Source organism: Impatiens glandulifera, chromosome 4, assembly GCF_907164915.1.
Source record: "Impatiens glandulifera chromosome 4, dImpGla2.1, whole genome shotgun sequence".
Lineage (NCBI taxonomy): Eukaryota > Viridiplantae > Streptophyta > Magnoliopsida > Ericales > Balsaminaceae > Impatiens > Impatiens glandulifera.
The window spans coordinates 58,195,335-58,216,050 of NC_061865.1; the positions used below are offsets into that span (position 1 = coordinate 58,195,335).

General features: G+C 29.8%; 3 protein-coding genes across 3 annotated transcripts; 1 reads left to right on the top strand and 2 right to left on the bottom strand.

Annotated features, from left to right (window-relative positions):
* Positions 1-712: 712 nt before the first annotated feature.
* On the top strand, positions 713-4,506 carry LOC124933853 (fibrous sheath CABYR-binding protein). Its single transcript, XM_047474294.1, has 2 exons — positions 713-994; positions 2,076-4,506. Exons 1-2 carry the CDS (start codon positions 941-943, stop codon positions 4,245-4,247), a joined length of 2,226 nt encoding a protein of 741 aa, XP_047330250.1. The 5' UTR covers positions 713-940; the 3' UTR covers positions 4,248-4,506.
* Positions 4,507-4,845: 339 nt separating this feature from the next.
* LOC124935535 (protein NRT1/ PTR FAMILY 4.5-like) lies at positions 4,846-7,309 on the bottom strand. Its single transcript, XM_047475964.1, has 4 exons — positions 7,186-7,309; positions 6,876-7,093; positions 6,076-6,626; positions 4,846-5,842 (listed from the first exon to the last, which is right to left on the bottom strand). Exons 1-4 carry the CDS (start codon positions 7,307-7,309, stop codon positions 4,846-4,848), a joined length of 1,890 nt encoding a protein of 629 aa, XP_047331920.1.
* Positions 7,310-14,582: 7,273 nt separating this feature from the next.
* LOC124935536 lies at positions 14,583-15,296 on the bottom strand. The gene has a single exon (XM_047475965.1). The coding sequence runs from the start codon at positions 15,294-15,296 to the stop codon at positions 14,583-14,585; it is 714 nt and encodes a 237-aa protein (XP_047331921.1).
* Between the last annotated feature and the right edge of the window lie 5,420 nt (positions 15,297-20,716).

Here is a 20,716-nt window from a genome sequence, read left to right on the forward strand (position 1 = left end):
TACAACTCCAATATTATTATTTATAAATATATAAAGCCTCAATCAATTTAATGACAATAAAAGTTCTTACTATAGCTACAAAAACATTAACAAACCATTTTCCTAAAAACTAGAAACAATAATAGATAATATTTTTTTAAATATTTTTTTTAGTATAAGAAGCTAGCATGATCCAAAGTTATTACCCACTTAAACTTAAGTCCTTAACTTCTAAGTGCGAATCAAATCAGTACATTTTTTTTTTGTCTTAAACACGGACTCTTAACACTTAAACTGTCATAATTTTTTTTTTTTGAATTAAGGAGAACTAGCATGACACTCCATAGTCATATTTCAACCAAAGCGTTTTCAGATAAAATCGAACTCTGTAATTAAACGCCCATAATTAATTGAAAATAACGGATAATTATATTAAAAAATATAAAAAAAAGTGACCAAAGTAGTTTTAAGAGATTAGAGGTCATTCATTTGATTCTTACTTAGAACGAACGACATAACTGACATAACATCGAGAATCATGCTATCTTCCTAGCTAAACAAATATCACGCGTTAATCAATCAATCTATCCCAAAACATATTTTAAATAGGAACCCAAATCAAATTGAGAAAAAATTCCAAAACAAAACCAAAAATAGAAGTTAGGTTAAAATATTAAGATACAAATAATTATATATGAAGATATTAAAAATGAGATTGTATATCTGGATTCCCACTTATAGATGACAGACAGATCAGATCAGACCATCCATCATGTGAACATCAGTCCATTCTTTCTTTCTTTCTTTCTTCTCTTTTCTTTTTCCCTTCTTTCCCTTTCACTCTCTTCTTCTTCTTCTTCATCTCTCTCCCTCTCTCTCCTTTCAGTATTATCATATTCAACTCACTCTGCATTATTCCTTAACAACAAAATTCTCTCTCTCATTCATACTTCACTTAATCATGGCCACTCAAACCACTACTACTGTATCAGATCTTTCATCAACTGCTCCAGAGGTACGTAACCACGTCTTTTCATTTTTTCAAATATTTTAACAACAATCGAATCAATCGGAGGATATCTTCACCGATCTGATTATCAACTGCTCTACCTTCACTAATTCTGTATTCAATTCAGTTGTTTTATCGTTATTATCATGTTAGATTTTACTTATTTGTTTATTCTGCTATTGAAAACACTGACTCCGTGATCTCCGGTCATTAATTTGAATTTCTATAAGAATCTTCGTTTGTTTGCTTGCTGACTGAACATGAATATATATTGATAAGAGAGTCTCGGATTACTGTGTTGGAATCATCTAAGAGACGAGTAGATTTTGCTCTTATGTTCAATCCTGTCTCCATAGATTTTGAATTTCTATGAGAATTGAACGTTTGTTTGTTTGTTTGCTTGGTGATTGAACATGAATATATATTGCAAGCAAAGCTATGATTGAGTGTCTGATTAGTGATGGAGTTCTAGTTCCGAGTTTTAGTGAATACTCGGATTACTGTGTTGGAACATCTAAGAGACGAGTAGATTTTGCTTCTTATGTTCAATTCTTTCTCCATAGATTTTGAATTTCTCTAAGAATCTTCGTTTGTTTGTTTAGTGACTGAACATGAATATCTATCGGAAAACGAGCTGCATGTTGATTGAGTGTCTGATTAGTTGATGGAGTTCTAGATTCTTACGAGTTTTAGCGAATACTCGGATTACTGTGCTAGAATCATCTAAGAGATGAGTATATTTTGCATCGTATGTTCAGTCCTATCTCCATAGATTTTGAATTTCTCTAAGAATCTTCCGTTTGTTTGTTTGCTTGGTGCATGCTGATTGAGTGTCTGATTAGTGATGAATTTCGAGATTCTTTCGAGTTTGAGTGAATACTCAGATTACTGTGTTAGAATTATCTAAGAGACGAGTAGATTTTGCATCTTATGTTCAATCCTATCTCCATATATGATTATTGCTTCTGACATTTTTGATTGATTTTGCTCAATTCTGATAATTAAGGATGGTATACTTCCAAATTTAATGGTGTTGTACTTTAAAACCAATTGGTTCTGGATCTTGATAACCATTGTTCCATTGCAGAACGTTGATGAGAAGCTGAAAGAAGTGAAGCAAGAAGAGAAGATTGAGGATAAGAATGTTGATCCTCCTCCTCAAGAAGAGGAGGTAAAGAAGATTGATGATGCTCCAGTGGCAAGCAAAGAAGAAGAAGTTCCAGTAGAAGAAACTGTAACCGAAACTCTGATAAGTCAAAAAGGTCCTGTTGAAGAGGTTGCTAAGGAAGAGCTGAAGGAGGAATCAAATGTAGTAGAGCCCACGGTTGACGTAATTGAACCATCTGTTACTTCTGATAGTGTTAAGGATGAACAGATAACTGTCGTCGAATCTATTGAAAAGCCTGTTGAGGCTGAAAAGACGGCTCCTCTAGAAGAGGAAATACCAGCACCATCAGAAGTTAAGCCCAAGGAAATTGTGATTTCTGAACCAGCTAAAGAAGAAGATGAAAAGGCAGCTCCTCTAGAAGAGGAAATACCATCAGAAGTTAAGCCTAAGGAAATTGTGATTTCTGAAACAGCCAAAGAAGAAGATGAAACCAAGGCTGATAAAACAGAGGATGTTGTCGAGACACCACCCAAAGAACCCGAGGCTAAGGAAACCGTCGTTGAAACAGAAACAGTTGAGCAAGCTACGGTTGAGAAGGTTGACGATCCTGCAGAAAAGATTGAGACACCCCCAGCAACCATTGAGAAAATAGACGATCCTGCTGAAAAGATTGAGACACCGCCAGCAACCATTGAGAATATAGACGATGTTGTTGAAAAGATAGTTGAGACACCGCCAGCAACCATTGAGAAAATAGACGATGTTGTTGAAAAGATAGTTGAGACACCGCCAGCAACCATTGAGAAAATAGACGATGTTGTTGAAAAGATAGTTGAGACACCGCCAGCAACCATTGAGAAAATAGACGATGTTGTTGAAAAGATAGTTGAGACACCGCCAGCAATCATTGAGAAAATAGACGATGTTGTTGAGACACCGCCAGCAACCATTGAGAAAGTAGACGATGTTGTTGAAAAGATAGTTGAGACACCACCAGCAACCATTGAGAAAATAGAAGATGTTGTTGAGACACTGCCAGAAACCATTGAGAAAATAGACGATGTTGTTGAGACACCGCCAGAAATCATTGAGAAAATAGACGATGTTGTTGAAAAGATTGTTGAGACACCGGCAGAAACCATTGAGAAAATAGACGATGTTGTTGAAAAGATAGTTGAGACACCACCTGCTGAAACCGAGGTTAAGATTGAAAGCGTGATCGAAGCAGCTACAGTTGAAACAAATGTTGACAAATTAGAGGATGCTGTTGAAAAGATCATTGAGACACCACCTGAAAAAGAAACCGTGATTGTTGAAACAGAAAAAGATGAGAAAGTTGACGATGCTGTTGAAAAGATTGTCGAGACACCACCACCTGCAGAGCCCGAGCCCGAGGTTAAAGAAAGGGCGATAGTTGAAACAGAAAAATCCGAGCAAGCCACGGTTGAGACACCACTAGAAATTGTCGAAACAATAAAAGACAAGGAAACAAATGTCGAGCTCGAGAAAGTTGAGGATGTTTCTGCTAATATCGAAACAACACCACCACCTGCTATTCTTGAAACCGCAGAAAGTGTGGTTGAGAAAGTTGAGGACATTGCTGAAAAAACAGAGACACTGCCCACAATAGTTAACAAAGTCGAGGAAAATGTCACTGAAAAGATTGTCGAAAAGGCAGCCACAGTTGTCGAATCAACCAAGGAAGAAGTAGAAGAAATTAAGCCTAAAGAAACAGAGATTTCTGGGCAAGTAACCAATGTGATTGAAGATGTGAAAGAGCAAATTCTCGAGTCAGTAAAAGCAACAACAACAGATGAAGAGAAAACCGAACCAATTATTCCCACAGAATCTTCGTCAAGAGACATTTCATTAATCGGTGAAAATGGAAGCGAAAGCATAAAGGAGGATGTTGTTGTAGAGAAGGCAGCCATCAAGATTAGTGAAACTCTGGAGGAGAAGCTGAAGAATGTAGACGAAAGCGAAAAGGTGACAGAAGTACCAAAAGAAGTAAAGGTGGAAAAAGCTAAACACTCGAACAATCTCATGTCAAAGGTAAAACAATCTCTTGTTAAGGCTAAGAAGGCTATAATAGGGAAATCGCCAAGTTCGAAGACACTCACGGAGTCCAAGGAAGATGCGAAAGGTAAATGAAATCCGTAAAAAAAAGGTTTGTGTTTGAAGTAATTGGTTTATTTGTTTTGTTTTTGTTGGTTTGATTGTTTGTTTCATGATGTATAGTATAGTTTGTTTGGTTGCAATTTGTTTGTTATTCATGATTTGGTTGTGTGATTAATTAGAACATTTATAGTGATGAGTGATTTTTACCTTTTTCATTTTAGACACAGGGTTATGTTTATTGGATTGTTTACTATTACAATTATTATTATTATTGTGCTAAATTCAGCTGAAAATCGGGTTTTTTCCATTTTACTACTTTAGCCTTATGTAGATTTACCCGATCTTATGGGATTGTTTTCTTAGATAACCAGTAGTTTCGTCTTGAATTTGAGACATTTGTTTTTTTGGGTTAGACTTTTGTTATTTGAACTATTTTAACGAGTTTTTCGTGTTTTATTCTTTTTTTTGAATTCCAACTATTTTTTTCTCATTCGTCTTGTTTGATCATAATTTGATGGAGATGGGCAATACATTTATTGATTTCACAAACCAAAAAACATGAACACTAACACACAATGCACAACCATGGTGCTTATAATTATGATCCAAACTTTATTGTAAATTTTCCAATTCATATCCCATTTTGGATATTGCTCTTTTCTTCATTTCCTTCTATCTTCTCTTCATTCTCTCCTTTAGTCTTCTCTTCCTCTTTAGCTTCCTCTTTTTCTTCAGCCTTCGCTTCCTCTTTTACTTCGGCCTCCTTCTGTTCTTCAGAATTTTTCCTTAGATCTACAGAGTAGCAGGCGTCGCCATTTTCAACTGAATCTTGCACCTTATATTTATACCAAGATGCCCAGAACAAGTAATTGAAGAAATTAACCGCGCTAAGAATAGCCAACAACCAATAAAACCTATCAAGTTTATTATTATCCAAATTGATCCGATCCTCCAGCCATCCCCTGTTCTTGGCACCCTTCTCGGTCGCAGCATTCACAATATTCACTAAAATGGTACTCAAAAAGTACCCAATCGACAACGAAATCCACGTGAAAGAAGTCGAAAGAGACCTCATATGAATGGGAGCTTCTTTATAAAAGAACTCGAGCAATCCCACAAGAGTAAACAAGTCAGCCACACCGAAAATACCATACTGAAACGAAAGCCAGAAAAGACTAATGGGCTGGAGTGGATTCTTTAGCGACTGATTTCTCCTCTTAACCTCGACAAGTGCGGCTGCAGCCATGGATATGATTGATAAGACGAGTCCAACTCCGATACGCTGCAGCTGAGTTATTCCGGATGGGTGTTTTGTGTATTTTCTCGCAAAGGGTACGAAAAGAAAGTCGTAAATTGGGATTAAAACAGACATGAAGAGGAGTGGAATTACGGGGATTGAGGATTCGGGGACTAGGAAAGTGCCGAGGAAGCGGTTCATACGGTAGCCTTGTTGGACTGAGAATGTTTGGAGTTGGGCTAGACATGTGTTCATTATGATGGTGCTGCATATTATCGGAAGCATTCTTATTAGGATTTTTACTTCTTCTACTTGAGTTATTGTGCACGTTTTTACTACTTTTGGATCGTCCGAGTTGGATTTGACTATGATGGCTGCCTTATCCAACCACCTGAAAGTTATAAAGAAAATAAACGGCTTGGTTTTAAATAATGCATAATTATATATTAAAAACATAACATGTAGCGACGGTTTATATGTTTTAGCGATGTTCAGTTTGTTTGTAACTGAAACAGCGACGGTTTTTGATGAAATTAGCGACATATGTTTTGCAACTTTTATTAGCGACCCAATTTTAAGACTTTCTTGGGCTAAATGAATAGATTTAAGATTGAATCAACTCACTTAAACTGTCGACTGTGTGGAATCCTGTCCTCGAGAGTAACCGAATCGTTGCTTTCATCTAACTCGTACAATTGACAAGCATTATCGGGTGTAACCATCTTTCGATTCTTAAGCGCCACAACCACCACCCGACTTATTCTCAAAATGGGGCTCTCCCCAGGTTTTTGGAGCCTATAAAACGGTTTCCCAACTGCCAAGAAGCAAAATGCACCAAAAGTGACGGTTGTACATATCAAGAATCCCCTCCACCAACCGCGGTTGAAACTAACCCAAACTATGACGGTTACACCAATCGCGGCTCCGAGAGTGGTGGCTAGTAACAAGAAGTTGAAGTATCTTGCGAGAGCCTTTGCTTCTTTAGGGTTTTTTTGGTCGAACTGATCTGCCCCGAGCGCGGGAAGAGCTCCTCTTACTCCGCCCGAGCCCAACGCTAACATACAAAGGGATGCGTAAAGCATGACGGAAGGTCCGCCGCGTACACATGTGGTGTCTAGGCATGGCTTTGGAAGTAGGCTTGGAGTGTTGGCTTGGATTGTCATCATCGCCAATGCCTAATAACGTTTTTCATATTCAAACTCAGTTACACTCTAGTTTAATTTGTTTTCAAACGAACTATTAAAAAATATTTTCTAAATCAAATTAAACAACAAAATGTAAAATATTATCTACATAATGATTCAAAAAATAATTTGAATCACACAATTTTAATTTATAAGAAATTTAGTCATGTCGTGATTGTGACAAATTACTTCATAAGTTCAAATAGGCTCGTTAATTGTTAGACCAATATTTATACTTACAAGAACTTCGAGTAGGCCAAAACACAAGCAAGTGTAGTATCTATTCAAGTATGCATCGGAGATGAAAGCGCCGACGATGGATAACAAGAATGTCGATCCCATCAAGTTTGTGAGAGTATTCGCGGATTCGGAGATGCTAAAGTGCATTACTAGATAAAAATACATTACCAAGCTCAACATATTCGCTACAAACGCCATGCTATCCAACGCCAAAAATGCTAAACACGAGTAAAATTACAAATTAAGTCACCGTTGATCAATCACAACTAATTTTATGCGGATAATTGTGCGATAATATTATTATTATTACCGAAAACAAAGGAGGCAGCCCTAAAACCGCCATCTTTGACATGCATGCATGACCATGAAGGTTTGGAGGTGGATTGGTGATCAATTGGCTTGGTGGGTTGCTCTTCTGGCTGCATATCATCCATGATGAATTAGCAACAATAATAATAATATTATTATTATTTTATTAATTAAGATAGATAAAGAGAAAGAGACTTATAACCTAGAAAAAGATGGCAGATATAAATATATAGGCATTAAAGATCCTCTAACCGCATTGTGTATAACGATATCTACAAAAATTTCATCAGATTCATCGCCATCTCTCTTTCATTTGATAATTGACAAATTGAGATAATTAAATTATCTTTTTTAAAATATGTTAATCTTTTCATTCTTACACTAAAGATTAAAGAATCAGATAAACAATTCAAATAATGAAAAGACTTGTCACAACTGATAATAGCTGACCGAATTAATTATTTGATAATCATGATCAAATTCTAAAGTATAAAGAAATTTTTTATTATCTAGTTTGTTGTTGTTGTTAGAACTCTTACCTTCACTTCTTCTTAATCTAAATATTATTTCATTTACAGATCTGACCAACTAAATAGAAAAAAAAGGAAAAAAAAATACCACCTCAAATAAAGAAAAAGACGTTTTTGTCATTTGGAGCAAAACTTAAAATTACTAAAATTATGATAATTTGAATTAGGAGTGTTCATCGGTTCGGTTTTCGGGTTATTTTTTAATCAATTCAAAAATCGAACCGAATTTGAATAAATTTTAATTAAACCGAACCGAATTCGTTTTTTTTGGAACTAGCATAACTCAAAATAAATTTCACCAACCGAGAATTGAACCCAGATCTGTATCGTGTCAGGGTACTAATTTACTACTAGACCATTAGTGCTTTTGTTTCCTTTTTCTTTTATTATTAAATCTTGAATTTAAAATATTCTAATTTGATTATTTTGAATTTTTTAAAACTAAGTTTAGAAGAATAAATAATAAAAAATAAATTCGGTTTTCGATTTGGTTTTCGAGTTGAAACCCAAACTCGAAAACCAATTCGAAAACCGTATTTGAATTCGAATTGGTTTAAAATTCGATTCGAAAACCGAAAATGAAATTAAAATTTGGTTTATTCAAATTCGGTGAATTCGAATTCGGTCGGATATTCGGTTCAGACCAAATATTGAACATCCCTAATTTCAACTCAACCCATGTGATACATCCAAAATTCGAGCTATATTTGATAAAAACAACACAAATTCGAATCTCAAATATCAATTATAAAAAAAAACATTCACAATATTTATGTTCTCAAATATATGATTAAAGATACTTTATATTTTTAACAATAATCAATGTCAACAAAGTTATATTTAATTATGTTATGTTTGAGTATATTATCTCATCTAAATAATTATTAATTAGATGAGATATTAAAAAAAACAAATATTCTCAAATAAATTTCATTTTACAACTCAAAATCTAAAATTTGTTTCTATAATATTAGATATAGTTTTTGATCTAGCTGGTTATCTATGCATAACAACAGAATTAAGCATATGCCTCAAATATTGTAAGGTGAAAGCACTTTATGCAAAATTATACATAGATGGTCTCATGGTCCAAAGTATATGGATAAAACAATAATGAAAACAAGAATATATAATTAATTAATCATTTGTCAATTAAATATCATATAGTAAACTCATGGACTTTACAAAAAAAAATAAATAAATAACTTTTATCCAAGCTAGCCCACAACTTGTACTAAGGGCAGTTGTTAGCAGCTGGATGAGAGCAAGAGAGACTCACCTAGGTTATAACCTAGGCACCAGCTGTTTTTTTTTAATGAATTCATTTAAATATGATTAAATTTAATGAATATTAGTGCCAAAAACATGCTAAGTGAAATATATATTTATTATGTTATTGTCATCAAATAACATTTTTTTACATATTTATTTTTATAGAGAATTTGAGAATATGATCAAATAAATTACATGATTTCTTAAGATTTCAATGTGCATTTTAATCTAAGTAATTATAATATTGTAATATGCTTTTTTAATATCAAGATTGTATTAAAAAATATGGGTAAATATTAGTTTCCAAATATATTGATATTTTGTGATTGTGTTTAGTGTTAATAACAAATTTATGAAATAAATTATTATTATTATTATTATTTTTCATAACTATTTCTCATTTTTGTAATGAACTAAAGTATATCGAAACAGCGCAAACTAAAACCCTAAAATCTTATATATAAATAAAAGTATTGAAACCCTAAAACCCTATATATAAATAACGAGTATGGAACGCCGCAGTAGAAAATATCATAATATTTTAGTCAACACAATCAAAAACATAAGGCGATCTCGCAAATCTTGGATAGTGTTTAAGATCTAAAAAATGGTGAGTTATCTTTACTTTGTTGGTTTTACTATCACTTTGTTATAGTTCGACTAACATGTTTATTTGTTCTTCTCATAACTTGATAAATCATTTCACATAAAAATTCAATTACCTAGGATAATTTCTTTTCATATATTTGAAGCTATAGGAGAAACCTTAGAACAACTAGTCTACAATCAAATTTTAGTGCACATTCTTGCTTGTTGTTTGGATTGGCTTATTTAGAATAATTGAAAAAAAAAATAAAACTTACAAAAAAAAAATCCCCAATCATGTGATAAGATCTAAAATTTCATATAAATATCTCAAATAGTTATTTTTCTTTCTTATTTTTCATTCAGGCTCAAATTATTTCGAATCGTGGTTAGAATTAAATCGTAACAACTCATTATCATAACCTCCCACTTCAGTTCGACGCAAGAATCGTAGCTTCCTCATTTCAGGTAAGAAGACATTTAGTTCAAACCTTTTATCACTAAATATGCATGATTATACTTTATCTATGCCCAAATTTTGGATTTATCGGGAAACTACTCCGAAAAACCGGGTATTTAGGTGACCCGAAAATATCGGTTCCGAACCCTGTACCCCGATCCATTTCAGATCAGATTAATTTTACAAGGAATCGATTTTTATTAAAGATCTGTTTGATCTACAATTTTATTTTTTTATAATTAAATTCGAATCCAAATTTTAATAGGATCGTTTGTTTAAAAAAAGTCAACATTTTTACCATAATTCATTTGTTTTATAAACTAACTTAAAAAAATGAGAGTGTAACTATTAACTAAATAAATATTATGTCCATAGTATTATAGTTAAGCTCACTAATTTATTGGACATCGATTAAAAATATTTATTAAAAGAATAAGAGGATGATATTAAAAATAACGATTCTTTAAAAAGTTATAAAAATAGAATATTAAATTATTTATATAAAAAATATTTATCACAATTTGTTTAGTTCGGGTATCCACGGATCAGTAATCGGGTACTTACTATATCCGGATTTGGACCCAAATCTTTTTTTTCCTGATTTATCCTATCCAACTAGGCGGGTACCCGAATAGATGAAAATAAATAGGGGTAAAAAATGAAAACATGAGTTGTGATTTATGAATATACCTTTAGTTTTTTTAAATAATTACAAAATAGACAATTAAATGGCTAATATTTTAGCCAAGTTGGTTGTTATTTTTGTTAATTTACAGATCATTTGCATTTTCAAAATGTGACATTTTTGAAATAACACTAATAAATAATATGACTATTGTTCAATTATTTAATAAATAATGTTAATATAATGTATTATAAATATTGTTTGTATTATTATTATATTTTCATCACAATTTATTTTATATAATTTTTTAACATTTTTAAAAAATGAAATAATGATAATGAAGGTTAAAAATTATGATATTAATACTACTAATGGACTGTAATCAAAATAAATAATTTTATTAATATTATGTTAATTTTTTAAGTCTATTATTATTAGTAAAGCTATTATTATTAATATATTGTTAATTACATTCCATTTTACTAATAATGTTTTTTAAGTAAAAAATTATTAGTAAAATGGAATGTAATTAACAATATATTAATAATAATAGTTTTACTAGTAATAATAGACTAAAATCAACATAATATTAATAAAGATTATATTAATAAAAGAATAATATTACAACTTAATATCATATTAATATATTATACTAATATGTAATAAATTAGGTATTAATTGATGTATTACCAAATTTTCATGAATTTTATTGTAATACAATTTTCTAAATAAGTTTTATCTGATATAGTCAACAAATACCTTATAAACTAATTTTCTAAATGGGAAGTAATTAACCTTCCACTAATAATAATATTAATAAGAAAATAAATTAATATTTGATGAAAGAATGTAGTCAAATTTCTAATTCAATATTAAATTCGTTTACATTTATTCATGAAATATTATTTTTTTTCTTATTAATATTATTATTAGTGGAAGGTTAATTACTTCCCATTTAAAATTTTGAATTACAAGGTATTTGTTGACAATAGAGATACAATTTATTTAGAAAATTGTAGTACAATAAAATTCATGAAAATTTGTTAGTACATCAACTAAATAGTATCATTAATACAAACTAGATATGAAAACAATCTCATAATTTCTGATTTTAATGTAGATTCCGAAAATTTGTTAGTACATTCTGAAAATGAACAACCATGGGGTGGAACTTCGAAGGCATGTAATCGTAATGTAAATAAAGTAGATGGGAAGAGGAAGGTTGAAATCATCGTTATCAGTGACGATAAGGAAGAACTTAATAAGTAAGAGAACATCATATCTCTAAGTAATAAATAAGATCCAAAGATCAATTAAAAAACAATAATCAAATACTTAGAGATTTGAAGTTATGTTTTCCCTCCTCCTTTTGATCTTAGAAGTTCTTCCTCATCGTCGTCACTAATATCGATGATTTCAATTTTCCTCTTCCCATCTACTTTATATTCATTACGATTACTCGCCTTCGAAGATTCATCCCATGGTTGTTTAGTTTTACCACCTTGAGTCATGTTGGGTATAATTAGGTCTTCCTTAGAAGGTGGCAAAGTAACCCCTTCAACTCAAACGCTCGGAAAATATTCTCGCAATTTCCGCAGTGAGTAACCCTGTTGAGGATAGTTCTGTAATATTTGGACCAGAAACAACATATAGGGCAGTTGGTCCAGAATGTCTCTTTAGTTTGAGAGACAACATCATCCTTAGGAGCTTTGTGACATTATCAAACAAGACAAAGCTCTTAAGGATGATGTTGTCTCTCAAACTAAAGAGACATTCTGGACCAACTTCCCTATCTGTTGTTTTTGTTCCAAATATTACATGACTATCCTCAACAGGATTACTCGCTGCAAAAATTGCAAGAATATTTTTCGAGTGTTTGAGTTGAAGGGGTTTACTATGCCACCTTCTAAGGAAGACCTAATTATACCCGACATGACTCAAGGTGGTAAAATTAAACAACTATGGGGTGGATCGTAGTCGTAATGAAGATAAAGTAGATGGGAAGAGGAAGATTGAAATCATCGATATTAGTGACGACGATGAGGAAGAACTTCCTAAGATCAAAAGATGCAAGGGAAACAGAACTTCAAATCTCTACGTATTTGATTCCCTAGTTGTTGGTTTAATTTGGCTTGGATGGATGTTTTTTTAATTGCATGATTTTGATTGAATTTTGGTGATGTTTTTTACATATGGGATTTTATGGAGTTTGTTTTTTAATTCATCTTTGGATCTTATTTATTACTTAGAGATATGAAGTTCTGTTTCCCCTCCTCCTTTTGAACGAACTTAGTAAGATTTTCCTCATCGTCATTAATAACGATGATTTCAACCTTCCTCTTCCCATCTACTTTATCTTCGTTACGATTATATGTCTACGAAGATCCACTCATGGTTGTTCATTTTTACATATGGGATTTTATGGAGTTTGTTTTTAATTTATCTTTGGATCTTATTTATAATGATGAATGGTTTTATGTCATGTTTTTGGTTATTTTTTCATTATATGGAACAAAAAAAATAAAACTTATTTTCATCAAATATTAATTTATTTTCTTATTAATATTATTATTAGTGGAAGGTTAATTACTTCCCATTTAGAAAATTAGTTTATAAGGTATTTGTTGACTATATCAGATAAAACTTATTTAGAAAATTGTATTACAATAAAATTCATGAAAATTTGGTAATACATCAATTAAAACATAATTTGTTACATATTAGTATAATATATTAATATGATATTATATGTATATTATTCCTTTATTAATATAATCTTTATTAATATTATGTTAATTTTAGTCTATTATTATTAGTAAAACTATTACTATTAATATATTGTTAATTACATCCCATTTTACTAATAGTTTTTTATTTAAAAAACATTATTAGTATAATGGGATGTAATTAACAAAATATTAATAATAATAGACTTATAAAATTAACATAATATTAATAAAGATTATATTATGTTGATTACAGTCCATTAGTAGTATTAATATCATAATTTTTAACCTTCGTTATCATTATTTCATTTTTTTAAAATGTTAAAAATTATATAAAATAAATTGTGATGAAAATTTATAATAATAATAATAATACAAACAATATTTATAATACATTATATTAACATTATTTATTAAATAATTCAACAATAGTCATATTATTTATTAGTGTTATTTCAAAAATGTCACATTTTGAAAATGCAAATGACGGCGAGCAAACAAAAATAACAACCAATTTAATTGTCTATTTTGTAATTATTTAAAAAAACTAAAGGTATATTTATAAATCATAACTCATGTTTTCATTTTTTACACCTATTTGTTTTCATCTATTCGGGTACCCGCCTAGTTGGATCTGATAAAGTTTTGGGTCCAAATTGGAATATAGTAAGTACCCGATTATTGATCAGTGGATACCCTAACTAAACAAATTGTGATAAATATTTTTTTATATAAATAATTTAATATTCTATTTTTATAACTTTTTAAAGAATCATTATTTTTAATATTATCGTCTTATTCTTTTAATAAATATTTTTAATCGGTGTCGAATAAATTAGTGAGCTTACATATAATACTATGGACATAATATTTATTTAGTTAATAGTTAAACTCTCATTTTTTTAAAGCTAGTTTATAAAACAAATGAATCATGGTAAAAATGTTGACCTTATACCACTAATATTGTAAGGTGAGAGCAGTTTAAGCAAAATTATACATAGATGGTCCAAAAGTATATGGATGATAAAACAATAATGAAAACAAGAATATCTAATTAATCAATTGTTAATTAAATATCATATAATAAACAAACTCATGGACTTTACAAAAAAAAGAAAAATCTTTTATCCAAACTAGCCCACAACTTGTACTAAGGGCAGTTGTTGCAGCTGGATGAGAGCAAGAGACTCACCTAGGGAATCAGTTTCCCCTGCATCTTTTTATCTTAGGAAGTTCTTCCTCATTGTCGTCACTAATATCAATGATTTCGATCTTCCTCTTCCCACCCCAAGGTTGTTTAGTTTTACCACTTTGGGTCATGTCGGGTATAATTAGGTCTTCCTTAGAAGGTGGCATAGTAAACCCCTTCAACTCAAACGCTCGGAAAATATTCTTGCAATTTCCGCAGCGAGTAACCCTGTTGAGGATAGTTCTGTAATATTTGGACCAGAAACAACATATAGGGCAGTTGGTCCAGAATGTCTCTTTAGTTTGAGAGACAACATCATCCTTAGGAGCTTTGTCTTGTTTGATAATGTCACGAGACTTTGCGTTTACAGCATCAAGTAAAACTCTACGAGCTTCGCCTATTAAGATGAAAGCTGCGTTTGCGCCATAAAATTTGTTTTTATCGGGGTGGAGCAATAGAGAGAGTTTCTTGTATTGGACATTGATAGCAGCTTCATCGGCATCAGGCTCTACGTCAAGAATGTTGTGCCAGTTCCTTTTGTTTCCTAAAGTTTCGTCAGCAGCAACGTGGATTTGGCAGACAGCTATTATCTGAGAAAGATTCTCGATATCGGCTTTAAGAGTTTTTGATCTCGAAGCAAGAAGTTGTGCACCAAAGAAATCATCCTTTTCCATTTTGTCGATTATAGCCGCTCTTAAAATGTCGCGGGGAGACTCGGCAGACATGAATCTGATTTCTAAACAAAAAAAACAATAATCAAAGTTAAATCTCTTGCATAAAATGTTGTGAAACATTATAAATTTATGGTAAAAATATTGAAATACAACTTATTCGAGTTAAAACACCATAAATTAAAGTATAGGTCACCTCTTAAAATAATAATGAAAAAGTACTCAGGAAAGAAAATAAACCCAAATTAACCAGAAGCAAAATGCAAAAAGATTAAATAAAACACTTATAAGATATCGTGTATCTATCAATGAATTTCCAAAGATCTATGAAAAAATCCAATAATACTAGTTAGTTTTTTTTATTAAATAAATTTCAATATCAAAATAGGCCTCCAACAAACCCTAAAACCAACAAATGTATGGTTCTAAATAATTAAAGTAAAATCTTGCAACAAATAAGTCAAGTTATCTAGTAGTAGATCTAGCAACACATATCTTGATTTATTTAATTAATAATTTTCAATAGATCGAAAAAAAAACTCTAAAAATACCCAAAACAAACAACTCTATATATGTGTTTCTAATTAGATACACAAATTCATATATATTTCAGAATTTATCTGCTAAATCATGTATTAACTATATGAACTTATAATGAATGGATAAATAAATACATAGAGTTTTCATATCTGAACTATTTTCAAACAAATAAATAATAAAAATACATAGAGCAAGGTAAAAAAAAGAAGAAGAATTTTTACATTACCTGAGAAACTGATTTGATTAATCGGATTGAGGATACAATGGATAGAAGGGGGCAAATGAAAGTTAGGCTTGAATAAAGAGACATCCAATTGGCTCTTTATATAGTCATTTCAAAACCCTAATGGTCTATTCCTAATACATGTTTTCAAATTTTTACACTCGTTAAGTTACTATTTTGCCCCTATGTTTTAAAACTTGATACTCCAATTTTATCCAACCGTTAGTACTTATCTTGTCATTAATGGGGAATAAACCAATCCAAACAACCCCTAAACAATAATATACATTGAAAATTTTACACATTAAAATAAGAAAGAACATTTTAATTAGTCAAATTAGTAAATAAAATATATACAAAATTTCTATCAATTTTCTTTTTTATAAACTTATAAAAGTTCTCGTAAAATAAGAATGTGCAATCAAAACGAGTCCATTCATGATTTTTTGGTCTGTCGATTCACCATTTTCCGATCTTTTTACCTGTGGAATAATTTAATCTCTAGTGTCAATAAGATTGTTACTGATAAATTTCCTTATTAAGGTTGTTCAATATTTAAAAAACTTATTTTATAATAGTTTTTACTATGCAAATAAGTTTTAGTTTTTTTTCTTAATTCATATCAAATCATAAGAAATAATTATAATAAGTAATTTATAAAATCATATATTCATATAAAATTGTTATTAACACTTAAATTAATTTTAAAAATTCCACATTCATATAAATATCTAGATCATCGATATTCATATTAGATTTTTGTTTTTGTTTTTTTTATATAAAATTATTTTATAAATCATGATTCAAATTAGTTTTTGAATAATAATTTAGCTTATTTTTTAAATCATTATACCCATTGTTTTTATATCATAATTATCATTTTGAGCATCATAATAAATTTATTGTGATGTTAATTAATCACAGTCCATTATTATTATTATCATAGTCTTAATTTTTTTTAATTATTGTTTAAAAATTGTATAAAAAAATTACATCTTTTTTAAATGTAATTTTTTATACAATTTTTTAAACAAGAATTTAAAAAATTAAGATTATGATAATATTAATAAGAATGGACTGTGATTAACATCACAATAAATTTATTACTAATAATGGAATGTAATTTATAACATTATAATAATCTTACTAATAATAATGTTATGTAATATTATATTAATACTAATTTATATTTTATTTACTAAGAAAATATCATAATTTCCATATTACTATATCGAGTAAATTTCTTCCCTTTACTAGAAGATTTTTTTTCTTAATTTTAGATATTTACTGAGTAAAATTAATTTGGAAATTTTTATGCACAGATAAGTAACTAAAACATAATAAAATCTTTTATCTTAAAATTATAGATTTTATAAATAAAAAGGAAATATTATAATAGTTATTAAAATACTAATATTTAAAAACAATATATATCAGCGTTACTTCTTTACTAAAACAAATTAATATTATCAATTAATTAGTTTAATGTCATTTTTTATAAATAAAAGCCAATATTTAAATTAAAGTCTATGTTCTAATATTTTTTATTTAATTTTAAAATTACATAAAATTTTAATCATAAAATATTGAAATAATGAAATAAAACTTTTATTAATTAAGCATAGTCAATTTAAAAATAAATTACAATGTAATATATAATTAATATAAATGTATATATTTATGGAAAAAATCTTATATATTTAATAATATGATTAATTATAGATTATTTTAATTTGACATTTATTATTTATTTCAAAATTTTATTCTTGATCATTCGAGTCTTTAAAACGAATATTTTATAAACTATTATCACAAAAATAAAATCAAGCTAGAATATTAATTGTTTGTGAAATATTAAGAATGATATGTGGAGAGTTCTTCATAAGGATTGAGTTATTAAAAGTAATATCAAGAGTAGACACTTATCTGATGATGATGATCTTTGTCCATTTTTCTTTTATGAAGTTGAATCATAAAGCAAATCTTGCTCAACTGTGAGTCTAGTAAAAAAACATTAGAAAAGTAAATTACTAACCAGTTTTCAAATAAAAAATTGATTGTGCACATACTTGACCCTAGGGTGAGGCGAATTAAGCCACCGTCTAAACACTCAATCACGTCTAAAGCTCTATAATATGTTAGTTAACTGTTTTTATATTTTTTTGACACTATATATCTCAAATTCTTCTTAAAGTACACAAAAATACTAACATAAAGAAGTTTAAAATATAGTCGCGTAGGGTACTCATCTGTCGAGACCAATAATACTATTTGCACAATTGGTTACAAATTTCTTGTGTCAAATATGAAAAGAACAAATCAAATGATTTTCAAGGGACAACATTGAAAACAAAGCCATATCATTAACCTTTGTCTTCTCATAGTATAGTCCATTTATTCTTGCAATTCCAAGTAAAGGAGCTAATTAAATCAAATACTTTAAGAACCATATTCTATTTATTAAGATGAGTATGTTAACAAATAAAATATGATTTTTTTTTTTATTATAAATGTTACAATAAATCTTTAAGAAATGAAGAGTTATCCAGTAATCATCTTGATCATAACAATTAATAGACAATTCATCACCCAAAATACAAAAAAAAAATGATCAATGAATGATCCAATACCTAACCAAAGCATGCACATACTAAAACCTTATAATGTTATGAGATTTAATATACTTCAAGGTATTCAACACAATAGTAATTTCAAGGTCAAGATGAGTAGAATAGAGAAGAATAAAGTCAGCTCAATGGGTAGCAATGAAAGCAAATAAAGAAGAACTTATCTGGAATTGGGCATGTTCATACAATGAAAAACTCAACTCTTATCTTCCACAAGAGGCAATAGAATTTGTTTCAGGCCTGAGGAGCAAACATGAAGCAAACAGGATGATTTAACAATAAATCCCCAATTTGGGGATGAATGGATCCCTAGGCATGCTAATAAATTTGTTTTACCTTAAACTAGATCCAGATGATGAAGATAAAATCGATGATATGGCAAATCGTGAGCATTTAGAAGTCGGAATTCTTACTTATCGTTTATCATGTACAGGAAAGGAAACCTAAATCTTGAACCGTGATAGCATAGAAGAGAAGATCTCGGAGATACTAACCTGATTAATTAAGAGAGATCAATCGAAAACCTCTATCTTGAAGACGACGAGGAGAGAAGCTCGAGACAATGAGAAATATTTGCGGCGAATATAATAGTAGGTGGGAGTAGGGTTTGTGATTAGGGATGATCATGCGGTTTCTAATTCGAATTATCCTGTTTGAGATGGGTTATTCTCTATTTGAGGGAAAGAACAAATTAAAATATAGCAATAGTTTGCGCATTCTATTTTACTCTAAAAAAAATAGTATTATTTGATATGTTTTTATTTGCTAGCCTAATACCTATTTATAGATATATAAGTATGTATATGTTTTAGTGTAAAATAAATATAAAATTTCAAAATAATCTATAATAGTCATATGTAATAATCTCTAACAATATTTTAATTATCATTTTTTAATAATTTTTTGTTTTGTAATTTGATTTTGCTCTCAAACATCTAGGAAGGCAATCACAATAAGCTTGTCAATGTGAAATTCAAATTTGGTCTTAGATTTCTTGTGATGATGTATGTAATTTGTTTTTGGGTTGGAATGTATTTTTGTAGATTTATTAATTTTTTATGTTATTTATACTAAAGTTAGAGTTGACAAGTTATACAGAGAACATGATGATGTGTTTGACAAAGATAACAAAAATAAATGTTTGGCATATGTCCAATATATTGTGGTAGGTGATTCAATAAATTGACAAGCTCAATCTACTTCATATTCTAAACATTATTGAGTGATTAATAAAAATCGAAAAACACCAACAACATTTTGATTTATTTGGGATATATATGACAAGGGATCACCGTATCATTGCAAGATAGTGAGAACCCCGACGAGATTTGAGTATAAAGTGGTTTAGCGTTATTCATATTAACCCATGTCAAGATATTTTGAATATACTTGATAGGTGACCAAAAAGAAATGATTTGGTGTTGGTGTTGGTTCCATCCCAAGAAAATAATGTAGTTGTCCAATATATTCATAGAAAATATTTTACTCAAATTTGTGATAGGTATCATATATATGAGCACCATAATTTCAATTGAAAATAATATCAACTACATAGATGAGAATCTATGAAGTGACTTTATCCTAATGAAATTGTATCTATCTTTATCTCTAAAACCTTGAAATAGTATGGAAATGTGAATAAACACTAATGAGAGTAATACAAATTGTATTAATTTGTTTTGACAACTGAACTAATGGTGTCGACATAATCAATTCTTAGTTACTAACTAAATTCTTTTGCAATTAGGAGAACTTTAAAATTCTTAATGAAGCCATCAACTTTATATTTAACTTTGAATATCTATTTGCATCCAACAATATTTTGTATTAAAGAGAATGCACCAATGAGCAGGTGTGATTGTGGATGAGTGCATTAAATTTGGAAGATATAGCTTAATATTAAACTAGATCATTGTTAGATCGTCACAGGGTGAGTGGAGCGACAAGCGCCCTTTGAAAGAGAGACTATTTTGTAGAAAGAACACCTATGTTTGTGTTTTCTGAAGATATGAGAAAGATGAGAGATACTGATGTTGATGGAGATTCAATTGGTGATGTTGGAGATTCAACCGATAACGTTGAAG

What these genes read in the sequence shown, in the direction of transcription:
- LOC124933853 (XM_047474294.1), top strand. Translation starts at nt 941, where the DNA reads ATGGCCACTCAAACCACTACTACTGTATCAGATCTTTCATCAACTGCT. An exon ending in TTTCATCAACTGCTCCAGAG is followed by an intron (nt 995 to 2,075) that starts GTACGTAACCAC and finishes GTTCCATTGCAG; the next exon opens with AACGTTGATGAGAAGCTGAA.
- LOC124935535 (XM_047475964.1), bottom strand. Translation starts at nt 7,309, where the DNA reads ATGGATGATATGCAGCCAGAAGAGCAACCCACCAAGCCAATTGATCAC. An exon ending in GGCTGCCTCCTTTGTTTTCG is followed by an intron (nt 7,094 to 7,185) that starts GTAATAATAATA and finishes ACTCGTGTTTAG; the next exon opens with CATTTTTGGCGTTGGATAGC. An exon ending in TTGGCCTACTCGAAGTTCTT is followed by an intron (nt 6,627 to 6,875) that starts GTAAGTATAAAT and finishes AAACGTTATTAG; the next exon opens with GCATTGGCGATGATGACAAT.
- LOC124935536 (XM_047475965.1), bottom strand. Translation starts at nt 15,296, where the DNA reads ATGTCTGCCGAGTCTCCCCGCGACATTTTAAGAGCGGCTATAATCGAC.